This window comes from Amblyomma mixtum, chromosome 4 (assembly GCF_055824585.1).
Source record: "Amblyomma mixtum isolate Tamu chromosome 4, ASM5582458v1, whole genome shotgun sequence".
Taxonomy (NCBI): domain Eukaryota; kingdom Metazoa; phylum Arthropoda; class Arachnida; order Ixodida; family Ixodidae; genus Amblyomma; species Amblyomma mixtum.
In genome coordinates this window covers 90,847,696-90,868,213 of record NC_143015.1, presented here as the reverse complement: position 1 = coordinate 90,868,213, position 20,518 = coordinate 90,847,696, and the positions used below count along the sequence as shown (strand labels likewise).

At 48.5% G+C, this 20,518-nt stretch overlaps 1 protein-coding gene across 1 annotated transcript in view; it reads right to left on the bottom strand.

Moving 5' to 3' along the window:
* Positions 1-3,361: 3,361 nt before the first annotated feature.
* The window catches only part of Pkc53E (Protein C kinase 53E), a 134,892-nt gene continuing 117,735 nt past the window's right edge, over positions 3,362-20,518 (bottom strand). The window contains exon 11 of the mRNA XM_089587054.1: positions 3,362-7,455. Within this exon, the coding sequence (XP_089443180.1) occupies positions 7,303-7,455 (153 nt within the window). The 3' untranslated portion in view covers positions 3,362-7,302. The remainder of the gene's footprint in view (positions 7,456-20,518) is intronic.

Here is a 20,518-nt window from a genome sequence, read left to right as displayed (position 1 = left end):
CCTTGCAATCAGTTGCAACAACCTAGATGGCAGACTGTCATGGCGCTCGAGGAATTGTAACAGTGAGTTCAACGAACGCATATAGCATTCGCTTGCCACGGCTAAGAATGCACAGAAACAAGCTACTGGTCGCGCATTTTGGTCGTGTGGGTGAACTCTAATGTGCTTTCCGTGGAGACGTAATTGATGTTAATGTCGAGCCTCCCAGTGACATCGGTAAGCCCTAGCTAGTCTGAGCTGTGTAGTCATTTCCCCTGCCAACGTGTGGAGCGTCGAATCTAACGCCCGAGCGAAGGTCTTAGGCATGGGTTCACAAGTGGTTGGTCCCTTATTCGTCTTCTCTTCGAGTAATTGGTATTACGCACAAGCTTCACTAAATAATTAGATGAGAGTGATCTAGTGATTTGGCTTCCACCTTCTACTGGTTCCGTTACCGAGCAAGCTGCATGGCTGCTTTAGAAAAGGTGTCTCGTCGCCCAAGATTTCAGATATTCCTCTAATTCCAGATTCGATAACAATTCCGTTCTACTTTTTCTTCTTTTTTATTGCCCTAACGCGAACAAAAAATGATGGAATTAAAACTGCACAATTACATTAGCCTGACCGAGGAGCAGTTCCAAACCGATAGTATATAAAGAAAGAAGAGATGAAAACGAGCAAAAATGAACACACAATCCACCAGTTACTATTTGTTGGTATCAACAGCTGATTACCAGCTCTTACGTGATCGCAAGCGATTCATAACATGAAAAACTAAAAAAGGTTGAAAGGCAGAAAGCTGGGATATTGCCTAGCGGAGGGTGAAGGGCCGCCTGCAATGAGCTATGGAGGTCTGGCTTGATACTGCTGCTTCCTCATACTCAGTACAAAAAAAAGTAAGTACGAGAAGTCACGTTTGCGCTGCCATAGCACACAGCTAATCAGTCACATAACGGCGGAACGATTTAACTTCAAAGTGGCCGACAAACGCCGAGTTTTATCACGTGACACTGATGCTCACAGTCGCCATGATGGGGCACGTTGACCTACGCGTACGCATTTTTTTTAAATTGCTATGATGGTGTCGAAAAGATCTTGGCCGAGTTATTTTTAAGCCGAACTGAGAGCCTTAGCTGTGCGAGGGGAAGTCAACATGGTCTTACTAAACGCTGTAAAGAGTTAAAAATGTCCGTGCCAACGACGCATATGAAAGCGTCCTATTGCTCTGCAACAACGTTTTGCAGCTGCTGGATGACAGACTGTGCTACGCCCAGGATGCGTCGATGTTTAATGCCGCACACTTGTGCATCGGGGCAATGAAGGTGACTATATTTACATTCGCAGAATCGGCAGCAATAAGAGGTTCACCCATCCTGGCTCTATAGTTAGCCTAATCGAGACCAATGAAGAGTTTTACCCATCCATCCACTTTGTGGGCGAACAGGTAGGACGAAACAAACACTGGACGTCGAATTATAGCTTCGACTCAGAATTTAGCAGGCCAAAATTTAGAACGTTCCTGTTCGCATTACAGGCTCGCGCTGTTAACCTTAGCAAATCGAAGAGCCATCCCGGACACATCTGTGAACGCTGGCGTAGGGTTGTCACAGCCGATGTCGTTGCGCAAACAAAAAAGCACGAATTGCTCTGTGATGTCTAGTTTTGCGGAACGGAACTAGCTAGGTGAGATAATCCATAAGAGGAGGACCGCTTCCAGCGTTCGGTAAGTATCTGCAGAAACTAAGTCAACGAAGCCTGCTTGCATGCGTCGTTCTGAACAAAGCACTCACATAGTTTACGTTTTAGCCGCGCTAAAGTTTTGGACTTACGGTATCACGAGACGCTCCTTTACAGTGACAGCTAGAGAGAGCTCTATCTAAAATTCTTGCGCCCCAGGAGCATGCAGTGTCAGAAACCGTCAGAAAGAGCCGGCACAGCCGTACATAGTCGTGTTCAGCGTGGCGCTGCACTGACCTAGCAAGGCACCTCACAGTAATGAGTAAGTCTCCTTATAGCCAGCCAAAAGCTTACAAAATGGCAAAGGGTGTCAGTTAAGACTAAGCGATGGGCACTGAACATCCCTTTGACATCCCGACGACGTCCTGAACGTCCGCGGGACGCTCACTGGAGTTTTAATGGTCTTTAGGTAGCCCGGTCAACAAATGGCAACTTTCGTTTCGACGCTTTTGAATGTATCCAGCAACAGCGAAAACAATATACAAATTTAGCGTACCAGAGACGTTCTAGCGGAGACGTACACCGATTTTACGTACGGGAGGTGTGCACGCGCAGTTTCAAGCGCACGGGTATACACCATTGCTCGTACGCAACAAGCTTATACGTAAAACCAATATACGTCTCCGCTAGAACGTCTCCTCAGTTCAGAATACCTCCTCAGTTCGTCTTGCCAAAACACGCCAGCATACCAGCAAAAACAAAAAAGAAGCGCGATACAATCAACTTCCGACTCCCGCGCTAATTGCGAGCACGCAGCAGAGGAAATAATAAGCCGCAATAAAAGGCGCCTTGTTTCGTAATCCACCAAAAACCAAAGAAAAATGTACATCAACTTTCTACGTAGACCAACGACCCGCCGGTGCAGGCATGTTAATCCTGAGGGAGTTCATGATTTTTGCACGCGTTTTTTTCCTCAGGACTTTTCGTTGTAACACATTTTCCTTAGGCCACATCCCTCGAAACTTGCTCCTATACTGAACAACACAAGTGCAGATAGGATCCTATACAGGAACACAACACAGGTAAACATCCCTCATTTAGGATCACATCAGTGTTCACGGCGAGATAGTGTGCCGTCGCCACTCAACTTGACGTCAACAGATGTACCGAGTGCAGCCCATTCAAAAAAAGAAATCTCGCTTCATTCGCACGAGCGTGCAGCAAACTTGACAGGGGAGACATCAGAAAGTGGGGCTCTGGAGAAAAGGAGGACGCCATTGCGTATCAGCGGTGTCTACACGTGTGAACTCGAAATGACAAACCAAAAATGACGAGGAGCTAGTGATCACAGAACGCCCGAATGTTCTCGAAGAATATCGACTAGAACTCTCACATTCTGTTGACACTGTTGAAATGACTCAAGCTGCGCCTATGCTGGCTGCTTGGAGCATACAAACACGTTGTCCTCGCCACTATTAACTACGAACGCCGATCACACTATCGACACGAACGAGGGTTTTTCTCACGAAGCAGGGTCGGCGCGATCATTCGCTTGAAATATCCTTGATTGCGCACTGAACGTGTTCTAGTGTGCGTTAATTTACCCAGGTATTTGGCAGTGAGACCGTATGGCTTACTGCTGACTACCTTCAAACAAAATATATTTGCAATAGCTTCTCAAAGAAGAAACTGAATGAATTCAACATGCCTTAATTCTACGGATTTATTCAAGACGCGAATGGTTTCTTAAGAGATTTCAGTCGTTTTTAATTAAGGTATAATCACCATGATCTGTCCACCTTAGTATCCATTCCCGATGGGCACTGAACCTCCCATGGACGTCCCGACGACGTCCTGAACGTCCGCAGGACGTTCAGTGGAGATTCAATGCCCACTGGGTTAAGATGAGCGCCGCCAGATACGACGACACTCTCGCTAAGACTAAAGATACACTACTCAGTCAAGAGGAAGGCGCAAGAAGTACTTTCAAGTAACACAAACTGTATCACATCGTCGTCATCACAATAACATCACAAAGTTCTGCGGCTTACATTGCAGCACGCGCCTGAAACGTAGAACAGAAACCTCCAGATTGGCAAGCAAGGCGACAACGGGGCATTAGAACGCTAGCTGAGCTCACTGCAGTTTCATTTCGGCAGGGTCACTGAACTGATAAAAAACTTAGGAAACAGATGTCAACAAGGGTGGCGTGCCGGGTGTAGTTTCGTTCTGTGCTGCCATCCTGACAAAAAGGTCCTAGTCGTCACCAAGCCACAAGCGGTCATCCATCTCACGGTTATAATTCGAAAGCGTTACGAATTGCGATTTATGGCGTGAGACAAGAGGTTGATAATGGAGACCGCGAAAATGTGAACCGGTGTGAATTTTGCGGTTTTCTGGTAAGCTGTTTAAAGAAGGAAGTTTGGTGGTCATAGCCAGGACAGGTCCCCATGTCGAAATAGTTAACACCGCCAGTACGGGGCAGGGACCATAACCACCACACCCCTAAGCAAAAAGCGTATGCCTTCCGTCCGCAGATTCACCCTCTCTCACTCGTCGTTATCTTTACTACAACGATAACCACAGCCACCACGAAGTGAAGGAAGATTGTGATATCTTACGTTAATTTCGGGATGTATTTGTCCCGCTCATATCTTGAACGTTGCTGGTACAGACAACGCTACTTCCAGTGGCCTTTAGCTGTATCACAGCCTTTCCGTGCACAAGCGTTGTTCGCTCCAATAACCTATGTTCCTGCTTAAAGTCTCAGTGCTACACAGGTCACCTGATCAGATTCACATCTGCGCTAATCAAAAGCTTATTGCAACAAGCGCAAGCTAACGATTTCAGCCCTTCTGAGCTGCGACTACTACAGAAACGTCTTTGGGAGCCCGGTATCACAGGGAACCGTTCAACCTTGATAAAACGTTCACTTCTTCAGCGCAAGTGTTCGCTACCACTGTAAGAAAATGCTAAGATGTTGACACCAGCCGACAGATAAAGCAGACTGCTCAGCGAACAGGTGAATCCGATGTAGAAAGTTGACAAAAACATTAAGACGTTTTGCTAAGCGTCCGACATCGCGACGAGCGGCACACAAATGCCGGCACGATGGACCACGTGAGTATCTCCGACAACCGTAACAACTCGCCGTATAGATCCAGCAGGTTTCAAAAGGTTCGGACTGAGGCAGAGACTCCATACACAACCATCGGTGACGACAGTCCCTCCCCATGTGGGCGTTAGAAACTTTCACATTCCGAGCGAAACGGACGCGGGAACTGACAGCCACACATCCAATCTGCCTTCTTCACAAAGCCGCTCTGCATCATGCGGGCCTCTACACCTCCAGCTCCACTGGTTGAAAATGAAACTGCCTGCTCCTATTGCGCATGCGCGGTTAATGTTAGTGATCGACGCATGCAACAGATGGCGCCAGCTGTCAAGCACACATCGACACTTTCCACTTCGCTAGCGCAGATGGCTTCTCGTGCACTACGAAATCACGTTGTTTTCAATCAGTAGCAGAAGAATTGCCGCCACTCCCCAGAGGGCGCCATATCTTGTGAAAAGGAGGATTTTGCTCGCCGCGTTTGGCACTCGACGCTCTCAAGTATACCCATGCCTCTGCGAAGGACCCGTCCCTACCTGAAGCCTTATTCCCTCATCCAACGCCGTACAACAAAAGCCAAGACGAAATAAAGCAAACGTCAAATTAGGTTTTCTCGTTTTTTTTCTTTCTATTTCTTTCTATTGCAAGCCGGCAACAATCGTGACAAATTAGCCACACCCATTGCGATATTTACGCCTAGGAAGCCACGGCCTTGCAAGAGGAGAAGGAGAAAGTGGTGTGAAGTAAAGCGAATATAGAAGAATGAGACAGAAGTCCTCATTGTCAACAAAAGATGGCGCGCCAACTTCTAGCTTCGCAAACCTTGCCTTTGGGGGTATTTGCTCTAGTTGCTATTCCCTTCCATGCTATAGGCGTCCGTTCGATTTCCAGGGCAAGCATGTTGAATGGAAGGGCACGTTCAACTGCGCACGGGTACGACTTTGATGACACTTCAACAAACAAAGAAAAATACGCTAGTAGATGAGCACAAGAAAGCGCCAACACGTTTAGTCCCTGGACGCTACTACGAGTTGGCGGGACAAGTTCGAAGGAACGCGTCAAAGCTTTGCCTGTCAGTCATAACTTGAAGCAGTTGGAAGCCGGATCAGTATGACAATGTCTGAAGGTATCGCTCAAGTCGGGAGACGTTTGTGCGCTCACCATACAATTCCACTGGCTTAAGGGGTGCCGCGGTTATAACCATAGACTAAAAGAATATGACATAACCACAACAAGATGAGAAAGGTTGCCAGCTTCCTATGAAAAATAAACGGGTCTGCGATGTTCAGGAAAGAAGAAACAGGAAGCATTCACAAGGCCTCCAGCGAGGCCGTGTGCAGAGCAACCGTCAACAACGTTGTTCAACCGGAGAGAGTTGTGACCGAAAGTTGCATAAAGCAATGCGTGGCAGCGGAGCTCTCGTCAAAGATGGCCAGTAGTAATGGGCGTAATGAGGCGTTATTAGCATTCTCCAGGCGGATCCCCATCTAAAACGCCTGGTTTCGGGAAGGTTTCGTAAAGACATACGCAAGCAGACAAAGAGAGTCAGCAAAGCCGAAAGAAGCCAAAGCATTCTTGGAACCGCTCTGCGAAGCCAGGAGTAAAGCTCTGTTTAACGTAGCCGGGTGCCAAGCTCGGTTTGTGAAGACGGGTCATATATGCCCTGCGCTCGGGTCGGACGCGCCGACGCGCCTCCCAGCCTGCTATATAGCTGGCGCCGAGATGCACTTTTTCCCCCCAAGGACGCGTCCCGATAGACACCACGATGGTATACACACTCGTACACATTGGGTCTTGTGCGCTCACTCGGGGACAACTTCAGAGTGGCAGTGACTCTACACGTAGCCGCCTCAAACGGCCATCGTGACGTTGAGACATAAGGGTGCTTAAGACTGGGCATTTGATATGCTTCGCGACCGAACGCCACCACCTAGAAAACGGGGCGAAGGCTCCCCCAAAAAAAGTTCTTCCCAGGCGCCTACGATCGCTACCGTGCGATCGCAGTAACGTCCTGTGGAGAGGATTCAACTGGCGCGACCAATCTTCCCGCACGCGCTTTTCCAGCTTAGCCGTGAAAGGCGGTGGCGCGCAGGTCACTTGCGTGACGTCACGCCGGCGTGCGGTGGCCTTGAATGTCTAAGCGGTGTTGGTCAGGGTCGCCACCAGTTACTCCGCACTGTCGTCTCAAATGCGCCTTCTTCGATAAGAACGCCATCTCAATAAGGATTACCCTCTCTCGCGTTTAAATAACGCTGCCCCAGCAAAGAGGACAACAGTGGAGAAGGGGGGCATTGAAAAATGACAAAAAACAAAGAGCGTTCGGTCGCGTCGTTTCCTCACCTCCTAGAGACAGCGTATTGAGTATACATGTATATGTGTGTGTACAGAAGTAGGAACGAGACTGGGGCGCACAACCCTCCCGCCTCCACCGCCACGCAAACTTGTCCCCGAGTACAGCGGACGCTGTGGCCGGGGTCCTGAGAGGGGAGGTTCTCGCCGCCGTCGTTGTGTCGGGTGCGGTAGTAATAAATAGGCTAGACGTGCTGCACAAACTCCGGGTTGAGGAAGGAGAAGCCCATGAACTCGGTCTGGTCCAGGTTCATCATGAACAGCTTGTCGGTGGGCGTCAGCTCGATCTTCTCGCTCGTGAACTGCTTGTCGAAGTTGCTCACGTCCTTGCGATGTTTCTGCGCAACAAGAGAAAACGAAAAGACAAAGGAACACTTTTTTTTCCCGAAACATTATCTTACGTTCTTCCGCACCGCCTGTACATACACAGAACTTCACAAGGCTAGAAAAAAATGAACACAGGCACCGCACGTTAATGCGATAGCATTAAATGCCTCGTCGGGGGAAAAAGTGTGCCGTCGGCTATAAAATTCACCCATTGGCTGGAGGCAAGTGACGTCACCGCACCCAATTATTCCCATTGGCTGGACGGAAGTTACGTCACCAGAGCAGATAATTTCCACTGACTGTTGCCTGACATCACCAAACCGGAAGTGACGTAACTTCCGGTAAAGGTTTCGACAATTCGTAACGCTACTGGATTGCCAACACATAAGGTAATCAAGTGTCCCTGCACATTTTTGCCTAGTTTTCTTATGGTACTTCGATGGCCATGCTAATCGTCAACCCCAAAGACTTGCCAAGAGCTGATTGTTCTAGATTCCTCAAGTCTCGTGCAGCAGGTTGTGGCTTTGCAGTACGCATGTCCTTACCTGGCGTCCATACTCCGTTCATCATTTTACTCTTTCTCTTTAACAACTCCTCTTCTCTTTCCCCTAGTTAGCAAAAAATAGTAGCCAGCCAAAACACATTTCTGTTTTAGGGCCGTTTCACATGCTGCGACTAGAACGAAAATAGTCGGCCTAGTCGGTGACGCCGCAGTGCGATTTTCGCACAGTGCTTTCACATGCAACGCGTACCCAGCGAATTCAGTCGGAGGGACACGCAAGGTTGCTCGATGTTCGCATAGGCAACCCACGATTACACGCGACAGAAATGCTGCACGGAATGTGTTGATGTTGTTATGACCAGCATGTTTTTAGATGCAAGGCAATATTTCATATGTTTTGATTAGAATAAACAGTTTTGCTTAGGCCGCGGGAACAGCTCCCACGTGACCCCACGCCGAGACGGCGCGTGACGTGACGTCACGTGCCGCGTATCTCGGCGCTGCCCATTGGTCAGTTGCAGAGCGAACACACCGACGCTGCGACTGGATTCTAACTCGACGGAACTCGGTCGCAGGCCGTCTGCGGCTAGACCGACGGCCCTCCCCAGTCGCAGACCGACAGAATTCGCAGCGTCGCAGGCGAGAATCGCATGCATGTGAAACGGCCCTCTGTCTCATCATATGGCATTAAATGTGCCCTAAAGAGGACCCTGAGCTCATTTTTTTTACCGCGGGAACTCGATCTACAAGCTCCAAGAATACTTAGAAACTTCCAGTTATTGTCCTGTGCGGCCGATTTCCCTTTTAAATTCCCGGATTTCCCGGCTCCCGCCTTTTTTGTTAACTCACCTCCGAAAGTAGGAGGAGTCAGCCAACACGTGGAGTGCCTTTCAAAGCCAGTCGCGTGGCGGCTTGCCGCTCTGCCATCGGCGTAGTGATACGTAGCGATTGGCGAAAGCAAAGAGCCCACGCGTATTCTTATTTCTGTGGGCCTAATTTGCAGCTATGTTGTCTGCGACTGAAACTATTAATTCACGGAAACCTAAAAAAAATAAAACCGAAGGCAAAGTCGCCACGCGACTGCCTGAAAGGTACTCCACGCGTCAGTTGACTCTTTGCGAGTGCAGACTGACACAGCAAAGTACATTCAACGAGAACGACACAATGCGCGCAGCGTTTCTGCATCCTTGATTTCAGTCTACACCACCAAAAAATTCAGGGGGCACTTTGGCTCTCTAAAGTGCCGCAAGGCGAAAGAAAGCCTTTCCTGGCGCACTGTTTGGCATTGACAGCGAGACTGTGCTGTACTAGTGCTTTATTTGACCACACATTGCAACTACACACTTTGACCGCCAACTTTGACTGCTACTTTAGCACGACTCTCTCTCTGCTTCGATGAGCTCAGTTGTATCCATGGCTCTGTTCGCAGTCATGAGGTATGTAATGTGGTCCCCCATGGACGCCTTACGCCTCCTGTCGGAGCGGACGACAACTATTTTATTACTTGTCGTCTGCTCCAAAAGGGGGCGTCAGGTATCCGTGGGTGACCTCATTACTTCAAATCCGCGCGCTCTGACGTCATAACCATTTCGACCAAAGTGTGACACCTCTGCTGACAGCCTTCTGTCGACAACGATGAGGCACTAAAGGCTTTCGCCTTAAAAAAAATGGCTTAACTATAGGCGACGGCTTAGTTGAACAATCGGCATGACAAGTTGACTGCTTCACGCGCTCTTCCTACGCTCTCGCGCCTGCGCAGCCCTCCAACCACGAACCTCGTCCGAGACGGCAGTTCCGAAAGTCGAAGTGATCCGCCCTCTACGCGATGTCGCCGGCTCCGCTCTCGCTGCTGCGAGCCTTTCGTCGCCTGCCGCTCTTCGATCTCGTCTCTGTCTTGTTTTTGGTCGTCTACGCCGACGTCGAGGCTTGCGAGCGTAACGAGAGTCCTCCGCATCACCGATAGCACTGCTGAACGGCAGCTGCTGTGCCATCCGCGCCCGCTAGTTTTGAAGCGAAAAGCTTCCCTAGGCTCGTCAACACCGCGCTTCGCGTGAGCTACACGACAGTGACGTCACGCGGAGCGCAGGTGGCCGTTGCTGACGCAGCCGTCGTCGGCGCCGCGCGCTGAGCTCCGTCGTCTGACCGCTCCTCCTCGCCACCGTTTTTCGCCGCTACCGCGCGGTCGCCGCCGCCGTCCCAAGAGGAGAAGGTTCTTTCGCAAGGCGTTGCGAGAACGCGTGAGCGGCACGGCGGCCATAGAAGAGGCGGCCATCCTCGCCACCGTTTGACCTTTCGCCGCAGCCGTGCGCAGTGCACATTTGAAAGGAGGGGTATATAAGGCGCGCTAGCCCATAGAACAGGCGCAGACAATCGCCATGGAAGGAGAAGAAGAAGCAACAGACGGACTGCGCAGAAACACCGATCCAGAAGTGGTAGCTTGAGAGTTGGCTGAAAAGCAGCGAGAGCTTTTCGCTTCGAGATATCCAGGCTTAACCTTAGCTAAGCCACAGCCAATTTTTTTCGGTTTGTTTTTACCCGGCTGCCCGCAGAGGGATTCTTAGCTGAGTTCCCTCTCAACCCAGCACATTCGCTTCCGATGTGCAGCTGCTAGCTCGCCTTCTCTCCTGGCCAGCGCTTTTTTGTTTTTTGTCTCTCTTCTCTCTGTCTACAACAGCCTGACAACAGCATCCCTTCAGTTTCTCCCCGTACTAGTGCACGCCAGAAGAACTCCAGGTGGTCGAAATTGTTCCGAAGCGCTCTACTACGGCACTGTCACTCCCACCTTCCTCCGGAATTTTTGACCACCTAGGGTTCTTTGACGTGCGCCGACATCGCACAGTGCACGGGCCTCTGGAATTTTGCCTCTATCGAAATTAGACCGCCACGGCCGGAATCGAACCAGCGTCTTTCGGGTCAGCAGCTGAGTGCCATAACCATTGAGCCACCGAGGCTTCACTACGGCGTCCCTCATAGCCTGAGTCGCTTTGGCGCGTTAAACCCCCATAAACCAAACCAAACCACCTTCCTCCCTTCCCTTATGACTCGGTTGAGCTGTCCACCGAGAACAGAGACAGCTACCGCGCCTTTCATTTCCTGATAATGATTTCTTCATTTCTCCTATTGGGGCCGCTGTCTTCGTTCTCTTTGGCTTGGTCAAACCTCATCTACGCGGCTGTTCGGGATAGACTCCGTAAAACGGCTCACGCCGTTGAACAAGTAAAAACATGGTTTCGGTTTCTGAAACTCTGGAAACTAGTGTCATCGACAGCAGAGTCACACCAAACATACACCAGAAGCTTTCTTTAAATCTCCGATCCGCACAAAATTACTTCCCGCGATTTAGGCGGCTGTAATTGTAGGCAAACAGGTAGCTTACAATAGTTACTAACAACCACAAACGACACAGGTCAGTGGCATCGACACCAAATTTTGTTGGCATGTTTGGTTCCCTACAATGACGAGGAAGACATTACAACGCATGAATCACCATGTGGCGTTCACCTACGACCACCAAATAATTTATAATCGTATTTTTCCTGTGACTGTTTCGATTTCGGTTTCAACGGCCGAGCGGTGGCTGTGACGTCAAAGAGCGGTTTCATGTCACGTGAGGCATGAACAAATATCGATATAATCGCTGCTTGATCGTTTTGATTCACTACAGTGCTGAAGGCAGCCTTCCTCAAGAGGCAGAATGGTATCGAATATGGAAACAGCGATTATGTTGCATTTTTTCATGCCTCAGGCCGTGACGTCACGGAGATGCGGCGGCGCTGGCGTCAGCAGTGACTTTCGTTGTGTAGGCAAAAGCCGGTACCGTGTGCCTTGGGTATGCTATGCTTGAGCGTTTTTCAACGCATTTTACAATATTCCGGCGAGCTGTGGTGCGGGTGGTTGGACCGCAATGCTGAAGAAAGGCAGCGGCACAAGTTTCCACAAGTTTATCGCATTTAGACATGGGCCAAAGCGATGCGCAGCGGCCGTGGAGCGGGAAAAGTTCGGCGACGGATCGGCTGCGCGGCTAGTATTGCATTTCTGCATCGAAATATAATAGTTTGCGTCTCTTAATCCGCATGTTTGCTCTTCAGTCGCGCGGCGAACAGTGCAAGAATCGACGTCTGCAGCTTGTTCGCGTTCTGTCGGGCTCTCATTATGAGAAGTCTGGACTCGACATTCCATGTGGCTATGACCGTAAATTGAACGCAGGGGACCGTTTTCAGGCGACAGTCACCCGGACTACGTCCCGAGCATCTCTTCGAGCTCAAAAAAAGAACAGCTGCTGCCAGTCGCCTTCAGCATTCGTCGGGCCACTAAGCGCGACGTTTGAAGCAGCACTGTAGTCCGGTAGTAGGAATATACGGCGCGTAGCTTTTTCTCTATTTTCGCTTGCACGAGCTTCAACCTGTACGTTTTTTCACCACCTATCCTAGAAAACGATTAAACGCCGCTAAGGTATCGGCAAAATCATGCAGTGTTATTTCCCATTTTACCTGAATTTTACAATTATGGCCAATCAGAACCTGGCGAAAACAGCAAATACCAGACCAAAAACCAGTTATCAAGCATAATAAGGCCTGCAATCAGATTGACTTAAAGTATTTAGCTCTGCAGAGCAAACGTAACTTCGTTGTAGGTCGAGGTAAACTTTATCCATTCACCTGTGCACCTCTCTTAAGGCCACGCGAATAAACATGAATTTTTTCTGACATTACCAGTGAAGATCGTATTTGCATGACTCATTTAAAGTAACTGCATGGCTTCAGTGTCCAGTAGTGTTCGGCGTTCTCCACACTGAAGTGGCTGGACGAGAGCAGGCACATCACAAAGGTTCGTCATGGGAAAAAGCTGCCTCCCGTCGTCCTTTTTCTTGCACTTAGCGACCGGGTAGGCTGTATCGCCCCTAATGTTGAGACTGCAGACCTGTATACCTCGTGCTTTCGCGGTTTCATTTAATAAGTCAACCTAGTCGCCCACCGTAGCCGCGCCGTTGCTGCCAAACATAGGAGCTCAGAAGGAAGCCTATGCAGCGCTTCGCCAGATAATTCCGTCTGGCGAACAGGTTGAAAAAGTGCTGAACTGCTCCTCGGTCCCCAACAGAAATGTCTCTAACCACAAGCGACGCGCACGCTTTGAAATATGCGCGCACGCGAGTTGGTTTCGAAGGCAGCATCGCGTGGCGCGGGGTAGGCATGCTGAGTTTTTGCCTACACCCCGCGTCGCTGCCGACCGCAGCGCCACATTTGTTTACAAATATGACGCTTGTCGTCACAGTTCTCATTCGACTGTTGAAACCGAAACAGCGCGAGAAAGAAATTCAGTTATAAATTATTTAGCGGTCGTAAGAAATGACCAGTTGGTAATCCACGTGTAAGAATGCCTTACGCATCATTACAAACAAGAAAACGCGCCCTAAAGTTAGGTCTATACTTCTTTAAGTTGCTAGTACCGCCGTGTTGTCTCTGCCTCCGTACCTCTCGCGGTTATGGGTTACTATTACTTACCGCGCTAAGCATACGTCACCGTAAAGCGACATTGCGTCTTAGCACTGGTGACGCTTCTGTACATGTACCAACAAAATTTTGGTTTCTTTTTAAGCGTTTACAGATCTTGGTACCTGTCGGAAACCGGTTCCGTTGCTGCTTTCACCGCGCAAGGTGCACACGGCAGTAATGATCAATATGGCAGCGCTCCGAGTCTTTATTGCAAATGTCCTTACAGACAAACGTACCTGAAATGCTTCGATGTCCTCCTTGCCACGTTTCGAATCGGGCGCAAAGTGCATTTGGAAAATGGCTGACGCACGTGAGCGCCGCGTGCACGACGGCGGATTTTTCAGCAACTTAGCGAGGCAGCGCTACCATATATACTATGTATTTTTTTTTCCTTTATTGGAGAATTATAGCACGGCGCGATCCGCTACCGTGATCTGCTTCCGCGAGGCGCCATTGCAAGTGAGCAGATCGCCTTGACGGCGCCAGATGGCGCCACATGCCTTCAGCTGCGTACACGCCTGCCACGTCAGGACCAACCAGCGTGAGCACAGTGGTGCCTCGCGTAAGGGATCGCGCTGTATGCTATAAATGTCTATTCTTGGAAAACGGGAGATTATTTCATTGCGGCTTTTTCAATAAAAAGCTTGTCGCTAGGGAAGTGGGGATTCGGCCGGCCCAGGACCACCACAGGAACTGTATCCGCTGTTACCTAACCCTTGAGGAGGCCCCAGGGCTGGAAACTTAAATCTCTTGAGAAAATGTAGTCATCAAAACAGACAACGAAACCCGTTTCTTCTTACTATAGTCGGATACAACTCAAGTCTGCAGTAACAATGGGCGTCTGGAGGGGGGGGGGGGGGGGCAAGAGGGGGCGGTTGCCCCCCTCCCCTGGAATTACGGATATTATTTATGCACTAGTTCCTTTTTGGTGCTAACCTACCGCTGCCCCCCTCCCTGGACATCGGGTGCCGATATGATACTCCCTAAAGGGAGACTGAAGCACTTTTTTTGAAAATCGGGCTGGCAGCGGCATCCTATAGTTTTTCATGCTGTATACTGGAATATCGCATCCAAATAAGGCAAAAACAAGCGCGAATTGCCTTTTTTTGCCGAAATATGCGGCCTGTGGCGCGGGGCGCGCCGCGCGGCGCGCCGCCGCCCGTGATTGGCCAAGAGAGGTCGTGACATCACTTTGAGGACTGGAGAACCTGCCGATGCGGATCCGGCGCTGCGTTGAGTGCAGATAGCAGCTTTCCGTGTCGTTGTAAAAGCGAATACGGCGACTATTTTTTTTTACTGACCTCCGAAGAAAAGGATACTACAGTTTGCTCATTCTACGTATCGCCTGAAACCAAAAAAGACACAAGCAAAAAATTCTACGCCTAGCACAAGCATACGCCAGCGTCAAAGACGCGATGCAGACCATGCGTAAAAGGTGCCAGCACAACCTCGGCTCGTATTCTCGGAAAGGAATGGGTGCGAACAATACTCAAGTCAATTACCACCACCGAACGCCTCCTGGCTCGCCCGGAAGAGCGTCATCCTAAAGAAAAGGCCCAAAGCACTGTGTACAAAAAATCCTGTTCTCAGTACCCGGCGTTGCAGGTTGGGGCAAGAAAGTATTCCAAGGAAACGGTGAAGGAGCACAAAGTTGGTGTCAAAATTAGCAAAGCGCAGTGGCCAAGCACTGCGAGGCATGTGACCACAAGATATTGACGCAATCATAGTGCGCTGGAAACCAAGCCAAATATACGCGCACAAGGCTGCTGCTTCACTCATGGCGCGTTCAGCAGATGCCATAAAATATTAATCGCTGCCTCGGAAACGTTCGCCCTTCCTAGATTTGCAGTTTATGTTCAGTGAAGTAGTTTGAATGTGTGTTTAAAAGCCAAGCTAGCTGCAACTCGCCCGCTGCCTCAACTTGATGAAGAAACCGAGTAAGGTTGCGGTGTTTTCTTGGAAAAACTCGGTTGGCATTCATTTCTCTCATAAATTTCTATCCGAAATCAACGTCGAACGCTTTCATTTTAATTGCTTAGCTACGATTAAACGAGATACCGCATATGAAGAGCTTCGATGCTTGCTTGCTTTGCTTTATTGTGCTTTGCTCTGCTTGCTTGCTTGCTTGGACACGTCGAACCGAGTATAAAATCACCAACCGAGCCTTGCTGAGCACGTCTCAGGTGGTCTGGCCGCACCTAAGCTGAGGAGAGCGACACATGCTTGAGCCTCTATAAGGTTTCTTCATGGGCTAAGTGAGCATGTTTCTACTTTTAAAAGAGGCGCTTCTTCGGAATGGTGACACGCCTCTCATGCGCGAGAAAATCGAAGGAACTGTGTCATGGTTCAGCCGCGCCTTTTCGACAGAAATCTCCAGAGTTCACATTAGGGACAAGCTCTGCATGTAGCCGCTCTTACGAAAGTGCTTCGAGCAGAGTAGGCTTGCTTTGGTCAGCTTGAATTCTTCGTCACAGCAGCGAGCGCTTGCGCTGCGAGCTTTTGATCTTGCTAAAAACAGTGGAAGACGACACAGTCTCGGCCGTATTTGTTCATGGACACGAACGCAGAGTAGTACCTCGTGTTGAATCTGATTCTCAAGGTCGGCTGACACGCTTTGTACGCCACAACGCACGCAGCACGAGAAACAACGCGCGCTGAAAGCTCGCTCGGGTGGCTCCTCAACGTGACGTCACGTTGGCCGACATGGACGAGGTTTCCCTCTCCGCTGTTCTCCTCTCCTAAGCTCGCGCGGGGCGCGGGAGATTTGAACATCGCGTTTTTAATTGGTGATTGCGCCACTGTTTTAGCCAAAATCGAAAAAATAATTTCACAGACCTGATCAGCAATGACACTACTTCAAAACCCTAAAAAATTAGCCGATTCGAAAACCGCCTCAGTATCCCTCTAATGCAAAATTTGAGCACAGCTCTGTAGGTGTTTTGATTTTGCGATACACTGAGGTAAAGAATTTAAGAGATACGTCTATGTGTGTGCAGTTACAAAGCACTATTTTCCACGGGAACTTTTTTCTTCAAGTAGCACTCCTCTCCCAGTCTGACTGTCATGAAGATGGCTTCGTGGTCGGAGAAATGGATGGAAATATATACAACCTGTTGCACCAATGCCTGGTTCATAAGTTCACGGTTTATAAAAAGAAGACAACGCTGTGAGTGGCGTGGCCAACGCAGACAATCTATTGCGTGCAGAACATTTCAAAGCACCGTCCGCCAATAGAGTGGAGCATGGCGTGACTGCGAGGAAGCAGCCTGCGGGTGCGCGTGTCGCCGTAGACAAACTTCCTCCCCCCTAGCTACCCTACTTCTGCATGCAGTGGTGATGGACGGCGGCGCGCACGGTGCCCACCACTCTGGCGCCATCTATGAGCGAGGGGTGGTACTTGAGTCTAGTCAGCCCAACCGGTCTCAAAGGGAGCGCACTCGCGCTCCCCTCGCACTCGGTTACACCGACGGCGACGCGGCTCGACCCATGAACGGGAGCCAAGAGCTGCACTCTAAAATTCACAAACGTTCGCTATATTGGCAAATCACTGGCTACAAAACGAGGGCATGTGGAGGATATATAAGCTTGCTGAAAGTCACTCTAATGTGTATAAGTGGGCAGCGCGATTGCGTAATGTTTATGTGGTGCAGTATAGCCTGCACACGATTAATTGTTTGACTTACTGATCGCAGCAGAAATGTTTGCTGTGTTGATTACGTGAGTTATTGCGCTGTCCAAAAATCGCCACCTTGCGATCCGTACTACTTTCAAAGTTTCTTTCAGTCATCTACCCCAGCTCCTACCTAAAGAGTATGTAGAGGATCATTATTTTGTTCATTTAGGATGTGCGTGTTTTGTAAACTGCCGACACAAATTAAGCGGCAGCGTTGCTTTGTGCATTTTTTGTTAATTAAACATCAGGACATCTACCAATGTAACCCAAACGTTGTACTAATGTTGATAACATTAAATGGCAATAAAAAATAGTGGCATTAGCAACATCAGACAACAATATAGACTGGCACTAAACCTATTCAATCAACGTGTTGGCCACATTTTTTGCGTTGCTTGCGTAACATCGTTACCCAATGTTTCCTCTATGTTTTTGAATGTCAGCTGTACACTGCTCGCTTCGCAGATGCAGCCCCCTTCGACTCTTCTATTCAGTTAGCTTAGCTACACAGTAGCAACACCCCTTGAATTCGGTAAATGCGTGTGGCCACAACTGGCTCTGAGAACAGCGCAGCAACTGCTGTTGAGGTGCAAAAACACGAACCACCGAAATTCAGCCGCTGCAGCCGGGATCAAACCCACGTCTTTCGGGTCAGCCGCCAAGCGCCATAACCACTGAGCCACCGCGGTGGGGTGTGAGTATTAAAGGGGTGCTTAGGACAGTGTGAAGTAGGCCTATATCAACAGATTACCACCTTATGATGACAAAGACCCTATTTGCAATAAACTGAGCATTTCTTAGCTTCAAAAGGTCAAAAAATGAAATACAAATTTCTCCACTGCCAGCAGCCTTTGAATGCCAACTGGTTCGTGTCCAGAGAGTTTTTGCATGCATACGAGAGGATAGGCTACCTGACTTGCAGATAGTGATCAAGACATCCTTTTTTGTCTAGATGTCATGAGTTTGAATAGAGAGGCTGGAAAATCATTAAATCCGAATTCTACAACAATAAATGCACCTTTTGCTGCCAAACAAACAACATAGCTGGAAGGGGCCACAAAATTCATTTTTACGAACTACAAGAATAGCACAGCTAGGGTTGGCCTCAATGTCCCTTTAAAGTGAATGACTAACTGTGGCTGACAGTATAGATCCCACAGCGTTCAGAAATAAGAAGTTAATTCAGCCTAGTATAGCTAAAAGAAATCGTGTTAAATATTTTTGACAAGATGTACCAGGCATGCCTTGAAAGCTATATACTGGCAAGGTGTGAGAGCTGCCACATGTCTTACCTATAGCAGAGAGAGGGCAGAAAGATGGGTTTCTTGGGAACACAAAGTGAACAAAGGAGTGGGGAAGCCTAAAGGTTCTTAGCCAACGTTTTGACCAGAGTAACGCAAAGTGAACAAGGGAGTGGGGAGCTCAGGGTACTTAGCCACCGTGTTCGCTTTGTGTTGACATGTCTTACCAAGATATTTAGTAGACATGTAGTAGACGTGTGCTGGGGGACAGTCCTTGTCAAACAGTGTCCATTTGGGTAGGTACATGATCAATATGTTCACCGAGCAGCACAGACATGAAATATCAACTTTGCACTGCAAGCAGATCCTTTGAGCGTGCCAAAGTTGAAGACACTGATTCACCTAATTTGGCGTTGCTGCATTTTTTTTTCCTACATCCTGCACATTTCCCAGTCTACATGCAGCCATCTACGTCTCCTTTACAGTGTTCTGTAAACTCTAAGAGGATTCTGGTGTGGGCTAGTTGGTTCATCCTTAATAAACAGATTCACAACAGCGCTACGGAACTGTTCGAGAAAAACATTTAGACTACTACGGTTTCATGAAACCTTACCTATTAACGGATTCTCAAGAGATATTTAGACATAAAAAAAGATTACTTCAAGTGAATCAATATGTTCTACACGTCGAGAAAAGCAACATGAGTGGCTTGTAGAAATGAGATTGTACGCACTATTTGGGGCAAATGTTTCATGCTGCTAGTCTTCTGCCCACAGTCAGACTGAGATGCCATTAAGCAGCATAGCACCGCAATAGTCTGCACTTGCAACAGCACATTCGAGTGCACAGGTTTTGCAAAAATTTTGGCTTCCCAAATCCACAGCATCATTACAGTCCCGCTGTGCAGTAGTATATATGGACCAGCTTTCAGTACCAACTTTGCCAGGGGTGAAGATTTGTATTTTCATGCGCATTTTACCCAAGCAAACACAGATATCTGTCGGACGTACGAGCTAGATACAAACGCCCTTTGCAGAGACCGGACGTCCACTGGACGTACGAACTCAATTCGATTCTGGATATCTGTATTCATACATCCGTCAGACATACATACAGTATCCGCTTTTGTATATCTACATGAGTGACGCGGTGTACATCTGAGGGATGTACAGGTGACTACATTCCCAGGATATGAGTATAGAGTTTTTTTCTAAATTTTCACACAGAAAAATTGCGCTGTTCGAGTATGTATACTGTGGAGTTCGCTTTTTTAACCGAGAAAGACTTATCCCCAAAATAAATTTTGTCAGTTTTATTGGCTAGTGTGTGCGAAATTGCGTTCATATTTGCATATCTGCCTTGGAGAAATTATTTCCATCAACTGCAGGGTTCGACTTGAAGACTTTTGTCAGTCATATACTTTCACAGTCATATACTTGCAGTGCAAGGGCCACTGCTGAACTAAATTTATTTAAGGGTAAGAGCGAGTGCTGCACAATTTTTACAGTAAATCGATTACTAATTTACATCTAGAAAACTTCTAAAAATCGGTAGCGACATCGTGCCTGTCGTGGTCAAACGCGACTGAAAGCATTCGCAAATTCAAAACTCCCGCTGAATCCCGCTACCGTCGTCATCATAAATGCAGCTTGTGGTCAGCCCAATCCAGTCCATCAGTCACCCAGTGCAGCATCGTTGTCAATTTGGTGTGAAGCATGATGCCCCTTTGGAGCTCTAACTAAAATGTGTGGATTTTTTTAGTCTGTGGATGAAAGTGGTGTGTAACTTGAACAATTCGAAGGATGCCGCAAGTGCCTGAAGCTCTCCTGGAATGCCGTACTACACAGACTTCAGATGAAAGAAGGCTTAGCGTGATTGCCTATGGAGGTAAGTACAGTACACTGTTTGGGAATTACTTTTATGACAATGGAGCAGGATCAATAACATTCTCTCGCAAGAGAGTTGGAGTTATGGTATGACTATATTGTGATGTGGGCTACAGGTGGGTTGAGGCTTGTGCAATGTCTCTTGCCTCTTTGTGCTGTTGTGGGCTTCATTAACATGACATTGACAAAGTTGCCGAGCATTCGTGAAGTTATCATGGTCTGTTGCAATTTGGTGTAGGCATAATCTTTTTGTCAGCAGTCCTGACACTTGTTTTTGTTT